Source organism: Podarcis bocagei (assembly GCF_964188305.1).
Source record: "Podarcis bocagei genome assembly, chromosome: 13".
Lineage (NCBI taxonomy): Eukaryota > Metazoa > Chordata > Lepidosauria > Squamata > Lacertidae > Podarcis > Podarcis bocagei.
The window spans coordinates 47,171,660-47,188,662 of NC_138138.1; the positions used below are offsets into that span (position 1 = coordinate 47,171,660).

The 17,003-nt window shown below is 51.6% G+C and overlaps 1 protein-coding gene across 1 annotated transcript; it reads left to right on the forward strand.

The window, feature by feature from the left end:
• The first annotated feature begins 29 nt into the window (after positions 1 to 29).
• TOX4 (TOX high mobility group box family member 4) lies at positions 30 to 16,634 on the forward strand. Its single transcript, XM_081167896.1, has 9 exons — positions 30 to 621; positions 6,451 to 6,519; positions 7,235 to 7,477; positions 9,452 to 9,715; positions 11,114 to 11,392; positions 12,220 to 12,300; positions 13,610 to 14,305; positions 15,145 to 15,308; positions 16,258 to 16,634. The coding sequence occupies exons 1-9, from the start codon at positions 616 to 618 to the stop codon at positions 16,319 to 16,321; spliced, it is 1,866 nt and encodes a 621-aa protein (XP_081024022.1). The 5' UTR covers positions 30 to 615; the 3' UTR covers positions 16,322 to 16,634.
• Positions 16,635 to 17,003: the final 369 nt, after the last annotated feature.

Here is a 17,003-nt window from a genome sequence, read left to right on the forward strand (position 1 = left end):
TCCTTTTCCGGCACCTTTTCCAGCAAGCCGGTGGCTACAGAGTTAATCGGTCCTTTCCGCGGCCGCTCTGGCCCGTCCCTCGTTGGCCGGAGCCACGTTTCCTGCGTCGCTCTAGGCATCCTGGCGGTTTAACGTCACAGCCCCTCCTCCTCCTGCAAAAACAAACGAACAACCCGAACCGTTAGGCGGTTTGCCGAACCGGCCGTTTTACGTCACATCCGCTGGTCTACTACCCTCTCCCGACGTGTGCGTAGGGACGCTCTAGCATCTGCCCTTCTTCCTCCTGCCCTGCACTACGCTCTAGCCTCCCCCTCGACTCGGCTCTATCCTCTCCTGCTCAACGGCTCAGGCGGGCGTGTTCAGAGAAAGAGCCGCGGCCGTCCGACCGTGGGGGGCTGAGTGGGAAGGAAATTTGCCCTAATAGTTCCCCTCAGAGAAGTAATAAATAGCAGCGGAGGGAAGGCCGGGCGGAAGTGACGCGCGTTCCCGGCCTGAGGTCGGGTGGGCGGAAGGGCTTTCCGGTTCCGGTTGAGGAGCTGGGGAAGAAAGACGGGGGGAGGGGGAGAGTGCGGCGGGGTCTCCCCCTCTCTTCGGCGAGGCTCTGAGGCTGCGGCCATGGAGGTAAGAGAGCCTAACTGGCGGTAGGGACCCTGGGACAACCACTCTGGGGGGTAGGGTGGGTGACGGTGGGTCCCCCATGCCTTTTAAAAAGGGTCCCCATGGGATTGGCTCTGTGGAGGGAAAGGGCATAATATGGGGCTGGGGAGGAAGGGGAATGGGATGGGGCTGAGGTTATCAGGGGGTCCAGTGTATCCCCCCCCCCGATTGTGTGTTTGGTACTTTCCAACTGACGGTAAAAGAGGGGAGGGGTGCGGGGTTCAGCAGTTGCCTTGGGCCCAACTTGGCCTCTCCTAGCCTGTCCATCTTCCTAACTTCTTATCCCCCCCCAAAAAAATCTCTCTTTTCGCCGCCTCTTGTCATTTGAGAGGATGTGGAGGACCCCTCTAGCTTTTTCGGCTAGTAGCCACTGGCCAGCTCATCCTCTGTGGGTTGAACCCCACATCAGAGATATGACACAGTTGGGGACGTTTGAGGAAGGTTGTGGGGAGAAAGGGGGTGTCCTTGCGGGAAGGGGTGCCTTGGAAGTGGGGGTGAGAGTTCCACCAGGAAGCAAGTTAATATTTAATGGAGTTCATTCCGGGGCACAAAGGTGAAAGTTCAGACCTTGGATTGTGCTGGGTTAGAGTGGAATAAGTTCAGCTTGCATCTTGTACTAATGCCAGCTGTGGATTCCCACCTCCACCCCCATTGTGGGTGCTTCACTCCTAGTAACATGGATAAATGTGGCATGGTTTGCTCATGGGAAGCTCTTTGCAGATTGTCCTACCTTACATGTGCACAAAAATGGCATTTGTTCTCTAAAAGCCTGTGATCTTCCTTCTGTGTCTCTTCTCCACATCACATGCACACATCTTAAATACCCCCGAAATGGCAATAAAATGTTGATCAGAATATACTTGAGTCCATATAAGTTTGTTTTGGGGAGGAAATCAGTTGAATGTCATTTGTTCAGTCTTGATCTCTCCAGGAAAGAATATCTATCCCTCCCAGGATAGATTGGGTAGAAACTAATTTTGCATATAGCTGTTCTCCTATAGTTTGGTCTGTATGGTCCATCTGAAGTTACTCCTCCATGAACACTTTGGCGTTGCACACTTTCAACCACTTGCACATCATCCTTTTGACATTTGTTGGTCCCATTGGTGTGGCTTGAGTGTAAGATGTGCCCTGCTTGGCTGGGACAGACAGTTGGATCCAGTGACCTCTGGGCTCTTCCGAACCTGAAGTTGTGTGCCAACTACACATGCCTTTGCCTACCTATTTACCTTCAGATGGTTTGTACTACGGCTCGCATCAGCCCCAGCTAGCCTGGCCATGCTGGCTGGGAGTGATGGGAGTATAGTCCAAAACATCTTCAAGGAATCAGATTGGTGAAGGCTGCCCTACCCCTTGTTGTATCTAGTCTGCTCATGTTAGCTTGGAATACAGTTGAGCTGCATGATGACCGCAGATGTTTCCTCTCATAGTTGCCCTTTATAGTCTTTCAAAACTGTGTGAGGCAGTGATGTCATTGCTCATCTTGGGCAGGGCACCTTGGGACTACCTGTATCCAAGGAGTGCCTTGGAGCATGTGCTTGGATGAAGGTCAAAGTACCACTCATTTAGCTCACTGACGCTGCTTATTACAAGATGCCTCTGCATAAAATGGTTACCTGACCTTAAAATTGACTACAGGTAGTTGTCCTTGCAACAGACCTGCTTACGACATATGGAGCTGTGTTCAGGGGGCTGTAAATCAGGGAGTCTGAAGTGGCAGGAAGGCTTAAGAAGTTCTAAATTCACATTTGTGCTTGGCTGTATGTATGTGTTCAGAAGCACCAAATAGGAATTCCAATGTGTTTTAATATTTTTTCAACTCTCTGCTCTGTTAGAGCATAGGGAACTGTATTATACTGAGTCAGACCACTAGCCCATCTTGCTCAACATTGCCCACACTTGACTGGCAGTGACTCTCCAAGGTTTCAGGCAGGGAACAATCCCAACCCTACCTGGAAATGCTGGGGACTCGACCTGGGACCTTCTACCAGGAAACAGTTTCCTCTGTCTCTGAGCTGCAGTCAGTTCAAACGTTACTTGTCAGGAGTAGGATTTGAACCCATAACTCAGGGGAGATGGTGACAAGAGAGCCAGCGTGGTGTAGTAGTTAAGAGCGGTGGACTCGTAATCTGGTGAACTGGGTTCGCATCCCTGCTCCTCCACATGCAGCTGGTGGGTTACCTTGGGCCAGTCACACTTCTCTGAAATCTCTCAGCCCCACTCACCTCAGAGTGTTTGTTGTGGGGGAGGAAGGGAAAGGAGAATGTTAGCCGCTTTGAGACTCCTTCAAGTAGTGATAAAGCGGGATATCAAACTCTTCCAAACTTTGTAGGCACCTCAGCCGTCCTGGCTTCTTAAATCATAGCGGCTCCACTGGGGCTCAAACACACAACCCTCTGTGTTTAAGCAGATATTACAATCATGGAATCCACATGTTGTGCCCTTGCCATGAGAAGAAGCTGAGGATATCCTTGTGTGGTTGCTAGGCAACTGCAGCATACTTCCTCCCACACCCATTAAGATTATGGTTATCCAGGACCTGGAGCATTGGGGCAGGAATGTTCAGCAGTGAGTTTTGATGCTTGTGCACACAAACCCCCAGTCTGGCCCTCTGCATAGAAACCAGGCCTGCCCAACAGAGGAGGGCGGGAACTCTGAAAATGGTAGAGTCCCTTTCAGCCGAGTCTCTTCCATTCATTCATTCATTTGGTATGGGGAACATGAATATACAAAGCTGCATTTAATGAGTCGAATGATAAGCCCATCTAGTTTTCTACTCTGACTGGCAGCAACACTCGAGGGATGCAGCAGCAGCAACCCCCCCCCCCAAATCATTATACAATAACTGCACAGCACCAGAGGTTTAGAGTGTAGCAATTGGGTAGGGTGATGGATTGGGCTGTTAAGCTTCTCGGCTTCTGCTTCAGTAAGATTACTGGCCTCTGCTGCTGTGCTTTCTTAAACAGCTGCTCGATTTGCAGACATTAGCAGAAGAAAATGCTGGTCTCAGTGCTGCGAAAAGCTTTTTGTGTGCTGATGCCTTCTAAAGGCTCAGCAGTAGTTTGAATGTCTTTTTTTAATAATAATAATAATAATAATAAATTTTATTTATATCCCGCCCTCCCCAGCCGAAGCTGGGCTCAGGGCGGCTAACAACAATCAAATAACCATATAATTGAATAATCACACATTCTAAAATATTTCATTATAAAAATTAATTAAAATCAAATTGATGGCAACCAAAGTGCAGTGCAGGTTGCCAGAGGAGGGAGTCAGGCTGCGCCCTGACCAAAGGCCTGGTGGAACAACTCTGTCTTGCAGGCCCTGCGGAAAGATGTCAGGTCCCGCAGGGCCCTAGTCTCTTGTGACAGAGCATTCCACCAGATTGGAGCCACAGCCGAGAAGGCCCTGGCTCTAGTTAAGGCCAGCCTAACCTCTCTGAGGCCTGGGACCTTGAGGATGTTTTTATTTACAGACCGTAGGTTTCTCTGTGGGGCATACCAGGAGAGGCGGTCCCGTAGGTACGAGGGTCCTAGGCCGTATAGGGCTTTAAAGGTTAAAACCAGCACCTTAAACTTGATCCTATACTCCACCGGGAGCCAGTGCAGGTGGTATAGCACCGGGTGAATGTGGTCTCGCAGCGAGGACCCCGTAAGGAGTCTCGCTGCGGCATTCTGTACCCGCTGGAGTTTCTGGGTCAGTCTCAAGGGCAGCCCCACGTAGAGCGAGTTACAATAATCCAGTCTAGAGGTGACCGTCGCATGGATCACAGTGGCTAGGTCAGGGCGAGAGAGATAAGGGGCCAACTGCTTAGCTTGGCGGAGATGAAAAAATGCCGCCTTTGTTATAGCTGTAATCTGCGCCTCCATAGAGAGGGAGGTATCGAAGATTACACCCAGACTCTTAACGGACGGTGCTGGCACCAATTGCACCCCCGCAAGAGATGGGAGTTGCCCCCTCGATCCCATATCGTCCCGCCCCAGCCAGAGGACCTCTGTCTTCGCAGGATTTAACTTCAACCGGCTCCCACGTAACCATCCAGCCACAGCTTCCAGACACCTGGTCAGTGTGTCTGGGGCCGAGTCAGGATGGCCATCCATCAACAGATAGAGTTGGGTGTCATCAGCATACTGATGGCAGCCCAGCCCAAAACTCCGGACAAGCTGGGCGAGGGGGCGCATAAAGATGTTAAAAAGCATCGGGGAGAGAATCGCACCCTGAGGCACTCCACACACCAAGGAGTGGCGCGATGACAATTCCCCCCCAAGCGCCACCCTTTTTTTAAAAAAATTGTTGGCGTGTGACTCTTCTTTAGACCTCTGGTGAGGCCAGTGGGTGAAAGCATGGGGACAGCCTTGGCACCATAGATGACATTTTCATTCCCCCACTACTTGGTGATGTACCTATATATCATTCGGAACTGGTTTGATGTCCATATCGTCATAATCAGTTTCATAATTTTTGACCTGGCAATATATCGCGAATCATGATGTATGTTTGTGTGTGCTATGCAAAAATCACAATGTGGGGAAAACCGTGAAGCTAGCTAGTGCCTCTACATAGCTCCATCCTTATTTCAGACATCTTGGCATATCAGTATATTGTGAAGTTTAGCTGGTGATATATCACAATGTTGAAAAGCAGATATCACTCAGCCCTGCCACTTGGCTGAATGACACTGCACTGGTGACCTTTAAAGCAGCATTATTCTCGGTGTGGTAGTGTGGCAAGGCTAGGCCCAGGTTGAAATTCATTTGCCGCTCAACCACAAAGCTGCATTAGGTGACCCTGGGCAAGTTCACTGTCTCTCGGCCTAACTTAACTCAAAGGGTGGATTTTGTGGGCATTCAACAAAGCTGAATGTTGGATAAAATATAGCACTTCTTCACACAGCATGTAATTAAACTGTGGAACTCGCTGCCACAGGAGGCAGTGATAGCCACCAACTTTTGAAAGAGAGTTGAACAAATTGATGGGCGAGAAGGTTACTAGCCACAATGTCTGTGATCTGCCTCCACAATTGGAAACATCAGTGCTTCTGAATATCAGTTGCTGAAAACCACAGGAGGGGTTGTGCTTGGGTCCTGCTTGCGGGTTTCCAGCAGGTATCTCGTTGGCCACTGTGAGAACAGGATGCTGGACTAGATGGGCCGTTTACCTTTCCACCGGAGTGGTACCTATTTATCTACTTGCACTGCATACTTTCAAACTGCTAGGTTGGCAGGAGCTGGGACCGAGCAACGGGAGCTCACCCCGTCGCAGGGATTTGAACTGCCAACCTTCTGATCGGCAAGCCCTAGGCACTGTGGTTTAATCCACAGCACCACCCACGTCCCAGACCAGGGGTAGTCAACCTTTTTATACCTACCACCCACTAATGCATCTTTCTTGATGGTAAAATTTCCTTAAAGCCCACCAGTGCTCAATGGAAGGAGGATTCAGATTGTGCTGTAGAACCCCCTACATCCCACCTAGAATCCTGAAACACCCACTAGTGGGCGGTAGGGACCAGGTTGACAACCCCGGTGTAGACAGTACTGACCTAGATAGACCAGTGGTGTGACTCCTTTTAAGGTGGCTTCCTTCGTTCCTATTCAGTATCAACTTCTGACTAATGAGCTTTTTAAGACTGTGGAGGTGGAGGCCACAAGTGATGGTTTTACGAGTTCCCAAAGTGTGAGTGGCGCTACACCATGGATTTGTCTGGTTATATTGGACTTGGGGTGAGGCTGCATTTGTGGTGGAAGAAAAATAAATAAAAGGATTGCTAATATTTTCTTTTCTCCCCCTAAGTTCCCTGGAGGAAATGAGAATTACCTGGCTATCACCGGCACAGCGCACCCCTTTTTGTCAGGGGCCGAGGTGAGTTTGGCTGCTTTCAGGGGCTGAGGGTGCAGGGCAGTTGGCAGTGGAGAGCGTGGAATGCAAGTGCTGGATGGCAGGAACTGGGGAGACGTTGCCACCTGCAGCTCGCAGCAGACCAAATGCTTTGTTGTGCACAAGGCTCCTGGTTCAATTCCTGGTGCCTCCAGTTTCAAGGAACTGTCCTCTTGTCTGAGACCCCGGAGAATGAAAACAAGGGGGAGAGTAGGCTTCGGTGTTTACCTGAAGCAAGACCTTTTGCTCTGTGTGTTCCTCTTTGAAGCTTAAAAAGCTTGCAAATTGAGAATCACCTTGTTCTGAAAATCAGAACTTAAGAAGCATCCTTAAATAAGTGTCGCTTTTTATTATTTATTTTTGTTTTCACATCCCACCTTTCCTCCAAGGTGGCACATACGGTTCTTTCCCCCTCTCCACAACAACCCTGTGAGGTACATTAAGCTGAGAGGTGGTGACTGGCTCAATGTCACCCAGCGAGCTGCACAGCCGAGTGTGGGATTTGAACTCGTGTCTCCCAGGTCCTAGTCAGACACCCTAACCGCTACACCAGCAGGGACCCTAAAGGGCCCCTTTGCTTAGAATTGACCAAACCGGGCTGTATGGACATCATCTGATCTAGTGTAGTGTGCCTTTCCTAAGTTTGTATATCTGCATCAAAGTCTCTCTTTCTCTCTTTTCCTCCCTCCCTTTTGCTCAGACCTTCCACACGCCAAGCCTGGGGGATGAAGAGTTCGAGATCCCGCCCATCACGCTGGACGCCGACCCCTCCCTGGCCGTTTCTGACGTAGTTGGCCACTTTGAGGACCTGGGCGACCCTGTGACTGCCCCAGACACCACTTTTTCTGCCCAGTATGGGGTGCAGGCGCTTGACATACCTGTGGGCATCAGCCCTGGTCTCATGGAGCAAGGTGGGGGACTGCTGAGCGGGGGGCTGGCCATGGTGAGTACCCTGCCTTACATAGGTTTGAGAGTTCATGCAGTCATCATATGACTCCCCTGGTGGGCAGCACAACATCTTCTGGGGCAAAATCTGGTTTGTAGGTTAGCATGTGTTAGCTTTCAATTTGCCCGTACCCTTCAAGAGATTCTCACAGGCCAGGGCAAGTTGGTTCAATTCCTAGCTGTCATGGAGGAGAACTGCCCCACGTTCTCGTGGAGCTGGCTTCAGGAGGTGGGGAGGAAAATGCCAGAAGCATCCAAGCTGTTTTCCCCAACACAATTCCCGAAATCATCTTTGTGCCACTCTGGCTGCAGCAAACACTTGTGTGTGAGAGGGGGGCGGCTTCTGTCAGTGCTGCGATTCGCTTCAGCTGGTTGCCAATCGCCACATTGTGTGATTCCGTGTAGAAGTCCTCAATTTGTTGCCTTCGCAGCCCCTCTTTTCCTCCAAGGAGTCCAAGGTGGCGTGCATGGTTCTCCCCACAACAGCCCTGTGAGGTAGGATAGAGTGCAAGGCAGTGACTGGCCCAAGGTCACCCAGTGAGTTTCATGGCCAAGTCTAGGATTTGAACCCTGGTCTCTCCTGGATCTTAGCCTGACAATCTATCCACAACACCACACTGGCTCTGTGTTCCATTCCTCAGTTGCTTCCCAAAAAATGTCCGAACAATGAAAATATTAGCGGCAAAAGCAACTGCCCAATTTCATGTCGTATATATAAAAAATGATTTTAACAATTAAAAAAAAAATACTTCCGTGTGTAAAAGTAAGTTCACATCCAGTACAGATGTAGGCTTAGATACAGATCACTGCTTAAAAGGCTTGCTAAAAAAAGGAGGGTCTTCAGTGGAGCTGTAGCTCAGAGGAAGATCATCTGCCTTGCATGCAGAAAGGTCCCAGGTTCAATCCCCGGCATCTCCCGTTAGGGCTGGGAAAGATGACTTGCCTGCAACCCTGGAGAGCTGCTGCCAATCAGTGTCAATGATACTGAGCTAGGTGGGCCAATGGCCTGGCTCAATAGAAAGTTACTAAGCACCAAAGAGACACCAGAGACAGACAGGAGGAGGAGGAGTATTTCTAAGTGGGACCTGCAACAAAATGTTGCAGTGTGTTCTTCCTCTTAGTGGGAGTGCTCCTATTCCAGTTTCCAGCCAGCCATTCCTTCCAAGCACAGCATTTCACTCTTCCCCCACTACCCAGTTTTCCGGTTTTCTGTTCCTATTGACCTGCAGCATTCTGTGGTCACTGAAGAACATTCTCAGCCTTCCCTTGTTTTTGGCTGGGGTGTGTGCATGTTCAAAATAAATTTTTTTTTTGTACTTTTGCCAACCTTGGGCTTCTCCCAAATGAGAGCATCCCAGAAGACACCACAGCTGGCTGAAATCCTGAACAGGAACCCATTTTGCCGTCTGTGTCCCGTCACCAAACCCCATTCGCTTGGAGCTTTTCAGTCAGCTCCATTGTGCAATTAAACATTCTATTAATTCACACACCCATTTAAAAACATGTAAGTAATTAGGCTCCAATAATAAACGGATTCAGGCTGGTCAGGGACGTTAGCTCAGGGGTTGAATTTCCTTATTTCACCAGCGTCTTCCTTGCACAGCAGGAAATGGCAGGAGTCTGGTGTGCTGCTGTTATCAGCAAACAAGATAAGCTCCTGGTTCTCCCCCAAACCCTCTGACAAGCGCAGAGGGCTTTGGCCGAGACGTGCGCTGTTCTCTACACTTCAGCCCAAATGAAACAAGAGAGGATACGCAACGCAAGGGACTCCTTGCAGGAGAAGGCTATCAATGGCTGCTGTGCTCTGCTTCCATGGCCAGAGGCAGTAATGCCGCAGGAGGAGTGTTTGGTTTTTTTTCCAAAACAGGGGGACAGGAGCTGCTGGGCATCTTTCTTACTGGAGGGCCAGACCGTCGCACAGATTTCTGCCTTTCTGTAACCATTGACATGACCCTGAATTCTCCCTCTGCAGGATTTGGACCACCCCATGGGGACGCAATACAGCGCCAACCCGCCCGTCACCATCGATGTGCCCATGGCAGACATCAGCTCCGGTTTGATGGGGCATGGCCAGCTGACCACCATTGACCAGTCGGAGCTCAGTTCGCAGCTGGGCCTCAGCCTGGGGGGCAGCGCCATCCTGCCCCCCGCAGCTCAGTCGCCCGAGGAGCGGCTCTCGCCCACCCCCTCGCCCACCAGTTCCATGCACGAGGAAGAGACGGAAGAGATCCGGCGGGTGAGTCTTGGCTTGATGGCATTCAGGGGTGTCCCATCCTGAACAGCTGGTGTCCAGAGTCAGTTTGCACATGTGCAGATTCCTCTTGTTTTTGCATGGATGGAACATGAGCGCCCATTGCTCTGCTTGCTTTGCCTCTGGCCCTGCCCACCCATCACTGATATGTGGCTCCTGGAAGGTTCCTCCACCAGGGCATGTTGCCTCAGGGCTACAACAAAAGGAGAAAAGGTTCCCACTTTGGGGCTAGAGTGTCAGACTGGGATGGTGCGAGGTCCAGATCCCCTGCCATGAGACTCACCAGGTGATCTATGATCTGTCACTGCCCTGTCCTACTTCACAGGGGGGGTTGCCAGGATAAAAGGAGAGGGGAGGGGAGCATGTACACTGCCCTGAACTACTTGGGAGGAGGGCAAGATTAAAAAACAAACGCGATAAGTCAGCCTCCCCCATTCCATTTCCAATTTTAAGCAGAAATTGGATGGCCATCTTTCATGGATGCGTTTACAGTGGTACCGCGGGTTACATAATCTTCAGGTTACAGACGCTTCAGGTTACAGACTCCACTAACCCAGAAATAGTACTTCGGGTTAAGAACTTTGCTTCAGGATGAGAACAGAAATCGTGCTCTGGCAGCAGCGGGAGGCCCCATTAGCTAAAGTGGTGCTTCAGGTTAAGAACAGTTTCAGTTTGATAACGGACCTCTGGAATGAATTAAGTACATAACCAGAGGTACCACTGTAGTTGAGATTCTTGCATTGCAGGGAACCGGACCAGATGCCCCTCAGGGTCATTTTCAGCTCCAAAATTCTATGATTAAATGACCGTCTGGGTCAGGTGAGCAGGTGGTGAATTCAATCCACCTGTTGCCCCATGCAGGCTCTCTTGGTTTGGGGGCTATTGCCCAGGACATCTTGCTGCCCTTAACCCGGGACCCTCCCAGTGTGGCTAGGCTCCAACTCTCCGCAGCCTCAATGGTGAGAGAAAGAGAGTGGACTGGGCTGGCAATTGTCCTCCGGCAACCTCTGGACGACTGCAGGTTTCCCCATCCGTTTTAAAAGCAAAGGCCTCTCCATTCCATTTTTTTCTTTCAAACGCCCGTTGTTTCATGCAAAAGTGGCCCACTTCCTCTCCTGCGCTGTGGTTAGGCCATTTCCTTTCAATTGCTTTGAATGCTGCCAGCCCAGCTTAGCTGCCGTTTGCCTGCCTGCCTTTTCCGTCTATTCCTTATCATCGTTGATGAGATCCGAGTGGGGGGAACGGTTTGGGATTATGCACTGAGCAAAGCGGAATTGGTTCTCTACCCGCCTCCCTATGGGCGAATCCCCCCAGCTGCTGCCACCGCCATGCCCTCTGCCCCATGGAGCTCATTTCCGACCCTCTCCCTCTCTGTCCTTGCAGCAAGTTTCTGTCGCCAAGCCGGCGGTGATGGCCCTGGCGGCCCCTGCGCCGGTCGTGGCGCCCGTGGTGGCGGTGGACGCGGGGAAGAAGCAGAAGCCGGCCAAGAAGCAGAAGAAGAAAAAGGACCCCAACGAGCCCCAGAAGCCCGTTTCGGCCTATGCTCTCTTCTTCCGCGACACGCAGGCGGCCATCAAGGGGCAGAACCCCAAAGCCACCTTCGGCGAGGTCTCCAAGATCGTCGCCTCGATGTGGGACAGCTTGGGGGAGGAGCAGAAGCAAGTGCGTGCCAAGGGGGTTGGGCAGCGGGCAGGGAGGGAGAAGTGGGAGGGGCTGGGGAGGGTGTTTTTTTGGGGGGGCAGCATCGCTGAGGGGTTGAGGAGGAGGCTGTAGCTGCAAAGGAGCAAAGCAGAAACATTGGGGAGATCGTGAACGTGCAGCATTGCCCTTACAGAGGGATGGGGAGCTGTTTCGGATTGTGGCCCCAGCCAGTAGCATCTGACAGCCACATAGGTTTGCTCACCCCTCCTCTTGTTGTAGATTTTGCATTGCATAGAGACCTCCAATGTCCTGCCCAATTTTGTGCTTCTAAAGAGAGCACTTTTTAAAAAAGAAAATGCAAACTGCAGCGTTCATCTTTGAAAAGTCTTCCCCGTAGGAAGGAATTCCTCTTCTTCTGTTTTTTAAAAAAAGTAATGCAACAATACGCATTTTCTTTTAGAAAACTGCAGACTGAGTAATTGCAAGGCGTTTTATTCAGTTGATCACATGCTTCTTTTGACGGAACGGAATGATCAGCCTGGATAGCTCAGTTGGCTAGAGCGTGGTTCTGATAATGCCAAGGTTGCAGGTTTGATCCCCATATGGGACGGCTGCATATTTCTACATTGCAGGGGGTTGGACTAGATGATCCTCAGAGTCACTTCCATCGCTGTAATTGTTGATCTTTGCAGGCTTTCTGCTAAGCAACGCCTGTGGTTTGCCTGTCCTAGCTGCAGTCTGTAGTTCTGCTTTCCCTAACAATTTGGGGTGCGTCAGGGGTGCAGCAAAACAGTGTGGTTTAAAAAAGGGAGCCTCTGCCACAGCCTGCCTTCCTCTCTCCCTGCCAGGTGTACAAGCGGAAAACGGAGGCAGCAAAAAAGGAGTACCTGAAAGCGCTGGCGGCCTACCGTGACAACCAGGAGTGCCAGGTAAGAGAGATGAGCCTTCTTGCCTCTGCTGTTCCCAGAACTGCAGGGGTGTGAAGCTGTCCTGCCCTCTCCTCTCCTGCCTCAATGGACACAGCAAGAAACCTAGAAAACTACCCTTCTTGCAGACAGAACAGCCTTTGCCAACTTGGTGCCTTTGGATTCCTTTGGACTACAACTCCCATCAGCCCCAGACGGGAGTTGTTCTCCAAATTTAAGGTACCAGGATTGCAAAGGCTAGAAAAGCCTGCCCTTCCAGCCCAGAACTGTCCTGCAGTGGCTTTCCAGGCTGAAAAAAGGAGAGGGGTCTTCTGTCTCATCGCTTAAAGGGCCGTCGCTCAGTGGGAGAGCATCTGCTCTGAATACAGAAAGTTTCAGGTGCAATTCTCAGGTAGGGCTGGGAAAATATTCCTGCCCTGAATTCCTGGAAAGCCACTGCTACCCAGCATAGAAAGTAGTGAGCTAGCTCAGTGTTTCCCAGACTTGGGTTTCCAGCTGTTTTTGGACTACAGCTCCTATCATCCCTAGCTAGCAAGACCAGTGGTCAGAGATGATGGGAATGGTAGTCCTCAAACAACTGGAGACCAAAGTTTGGGAAAGACTAAGCTAGATGGACCAGTGGGTGTGGCCAGTTCCTATATTCCTGTCACCTGTTCCCTGGAGACGCCAAGTATCGAAGGCGAGACTTCCTGCATGGGCTCTGCTGCTGATGTGCATCTCCTCTGGTGGCCCAATCTGTGGTGTAACTAGAGACTACTTCCTAGGTGCCTGCGGAGAAGTAGAGGAGAAAACACAACACTCCTGGCTTGCCCACCCTTCCCTTAACTGGATCGGGTCAGGAGCAGCAATTTACTCCCTCCCAGTGTGGTGTAGTGATTAAGAGCGGTAGTCTCGTAATCTGGTGAACCGGGTTCGCGTCCCCGCTCCTCCACATGCAGCTGCTGGGTGACCTTGGGCTAATCACACTTCTTTGAAGTCTCTCAGTGTTTGTTGTGGGGGAGGAAGGGAAAGGAGAATGTTAGCTGCTTTGAGACTCCTTTGGGTAGTAATAAAGCGGGATATCAAATCCAAACTCTTCTTCTTCCCTGGGGAAGGGACCTTTCTGTGACGCTTCTTCGGGGGCAGAATGGGAAGCGGAAGATCAGCTGCCCCCAATAATGGAGAAGCTTTCTGTGCCTTCCCCTTTCCCCTTCCTTGACTTCTCTTTTCTTTTGGAAGCTTAACCAGCCGCCGCCTGCCTGGCGACCCCAAAAGGCCCCCGAGATTGTTTCCCCCCAGCTTCCTGACTCTTCTCTTCCCCTCCACTCCGCAGACGGTTGTAGAAACGGTGGAACTGGACCCCATCTCCTCGCCTTCCGAGCAGCCGGCCCCCGCCGTGGAGTCTGCCTCCCCCCCGGCCCCGATGCCGCCCACCCCGCCGGCCTTGGAGAGCCCCCCTCCTGCCCCGACCGTCGTCTCGACGCAGCCCACCGTGGTGGTGACCTCGGGGGGCGGGCCCCAGGCGGGGGGCCAGACCAGCATCACCAAGATCATCATCCCCAAGCAGATGCTGCCGTCCTCCCTGGCCGTCACCTCGCAGGGCGGCGTGGTGACGGTCATCCCCGCTACCATGGTCACGTCGCGCGGCATCCAGCTGGGGCAGCTGCAGGCTGGCACGGGCACCACCCAGATCGTCACCCGCTCGGTGCTGGCGGCGGCAGCGGCGGCCACTTCCATGCACTTGCCGCGGCTCCAGCCCCCGCCCCTGCAGCAGATGCCCCAGCAGCCGCCGGCCCAGCCGGTTACCATCCTGCAGCAGCCGCCCCCCCTGCAGGCCATGCAGCAGCCGCCCCTGCAGCAGAAGGTGCGCCTCAACCTGCAGCAGCCGCCACCGCCCTTGCAGATCAAGATCCTGCCCCCACCTGCCCTGCAAATCCAGCCCATCGCCCTGCGGACAGAAGAAGGCAGCCCCGAGAGGCCCAGCGCCGAACTCCAAGCTTCCCCAGAGCCCGTAGACGTGGTGCCGGAGGTGAGGAATGCTGAGCCGGGTGGGTGGGTGCTTGCTTGCTTGCATGTAGGACACTTTTATTTATTTGGTTTTTCAGATTAAAGTTTTGCAGTCCATATCCAACATACAACACAGAAATGAGATTCCAGAGAATCTCCTGGGCTTCCCTCTTCCCCTTTGTGGGGCCTATTGTTCATCATTTCCTGCTGCATCTTTTATAATACTATAATCCAAATCTTTTATGTCCAAAGTTGCCATTAAACTACAAGTGTTATTCCAACCCTGCTAACGATTTTGACTGGTTACAATGGTTTTTAAGATAAATTTTCCCTGTTCCTTATTAAAATTTTGGCCTTCCCGATTTCTGATTCTCTCGGTCGTTTTAGCCATTTCAGCATAATCCATCAAATTGATCGGCCATTCTTCTCTGGTAGGGACTTTATCTTCTTTCCATCTCTCAAATTATATCTGACTGATTATCTCTGACAATTGATGGGAGGATGTCCCACGGGGCAGGTGCCACCACCAAGAAGGCCCTCTGTCTGGTTCCCTGTAACTTCAGTTCTCGCATTGAGGGAACCGCCAGAAGGCCCTTGGAGCTGGACCAGGGTGCAAGTGAGCCTATACCCACCCACCCATGCAAGAAGAGCCTGGCTGCTGGATCAGGCCCGTCTGAGTCCTGCATCCCATTCTCACATTGGCCTAAGAAAAATAGCACAGAAGGGGGAGGAAAATGAGACTCTTTGCTATGTATGTTTCTCTCCTGATTGCTTGGAATTGAGGTTTACTTGCCCCAGGCACACGACTGACTAAATCCAACAAGGCACATAGTTACTTTAGTTTTTTCTCCCCTGCCCCAGGTGGAGTCTCCGACACCGATGCACGTGGAGCTAGTGTCTGAATCGCCTGTGGCCTTGTCCCCGCACCCTCGCTGCGTCCGCGCAGGCTGTGATAACCCTCCGGTGGCCAACAGCGAATGGGACAACGAGTATTGCAGCAACGAGTGTGTGGTTAAACATTGCAGGTGGGTGGGCAGCCAGGGCTGCCTAATAATAATAAGAATAAGAATACCCCCCCAATCTGGATGGGTTTCCCCAGCCACTCTGGGCAGCTCCCAACAGAATGTTTAAAAAGCAATAAAATATCAAACATTAAAAACTTCCCTAAACAGGGCTGCCTTCAGATGTCTTCTAAAAGTCAGATAGTTGTTTCTTTCCTTGAAATTTGATGGGAGGGTGTTCCACAGGGTGGGCGCCACTACTGAGAAAGCTCTCTGCCTGGTTCCCTGTAACCACTTCTCACAGGGAGGGAACCGCCAGAAGGCCCGTGGAGCTGGACCTCAGTGTCTGGGCTGAACAATGGGTTTTCAAGTCTGATAGCAGAGGGTGTGCAGTCTATCCTCTTCCTCTGTGAGGACTAGACACTCTGCAGACAAATGAGGGAGCAATGCAAACACACACACACACACACACACACCAGTCCTACTTGAATACACAGAGTAAATAGTTTCAGCTGCCTCAGCAAAGCCAAGCCACGTGGCTTGGGAGCAGGGAACGAAGATGTGCAAGCCAGTCAGGTCAGAGAGAAGCATCCGCCAGGTCTTCATTATTGAACATCCAGTTCAGCAATGCACTGCAAATGGCACACAGCAAGACACACTGCTGCTATCGCTTCTTTGTAATGGCAAGCTCAGGTTATGAGGGTGGACCGAGACTGAACCCAAGCACAGGCTGCTGTGAAAAAAGGAGGGCCGCTGCCAGCTCGCTGGGGTGGGGACATGAAATAAAGTGCATTTTTAAATATATATATCTCCCAGTCAGTGCTAGGCAAGATACTGGAGGTTCACCGGCTCCCCACTCCTGTTGTGCAAGTTGTTAGAGTAAGGATCTTTGCACCTGCAGGAACTGATGCTGCATATACTTCCTGCCTCTTGACTTAACCTCTGCTTCTGTCTGTCTGTCTCTCATTCACAGGGATGTGTTTCTAGCTTGGCTGGCCTCCCGCAATTCCAACAACAACGTTGTCTTTGTGAAATAACCCCCGGCCCTTTTGCGGTGGAAGCAGCAGGGGCGGGGTTGGGGAAACGACAGTTTTGCGTTCCTACGTACACTTTTTTCCAAGGACGATCAAAAACATAAAAAACACAAATCGCCATGCTACTGTGGGATGGGGCTGGGCGGGCAGGATTCGCGCCATCGGCCGAAGACCATCGACAAGCGAAGACATCATCCCGGTTGGGTGCTGCGGACTCCCCTTCCTCCCTTTCCCCTTTATTATTATTATTTTCTATACACTATCCCTTGGTATGTTTCTGTTGATGGAGCCAATTAAAGCTGGAAGAGGGATATTGGCCAGGGCCTGCTATGTGCTGTTTTGCAGGAGGAGGAGGCGGGCGGAGATAGGAGCAGTCCTTCCGCCGTGGGTGAGCAAATAGAAAGCCTCTACAATTTAGGGACGTCCTCCCACCAATGGATTGGAAGGGGGTGGGTAGTGGCCTCTTGCCCCGAAGCTGGGCGTCTTGTTTTGGTTGGCATGAGCGTAGAAGTGCAACAGCCCTTTGCCTTCAGTCTCCAGCTCCTTGCAGAAGCACATAGGGGCCTCCTTCTGTGCCTGAAATCTGGAAACTTCTGCATGCAAAACACATTCTTTCCCACTGAGCTGCGCTCCGTTCATTGCCTCCTCTCGGTGACTGGGATCCAGCACCGTAGAGCCACAGCAA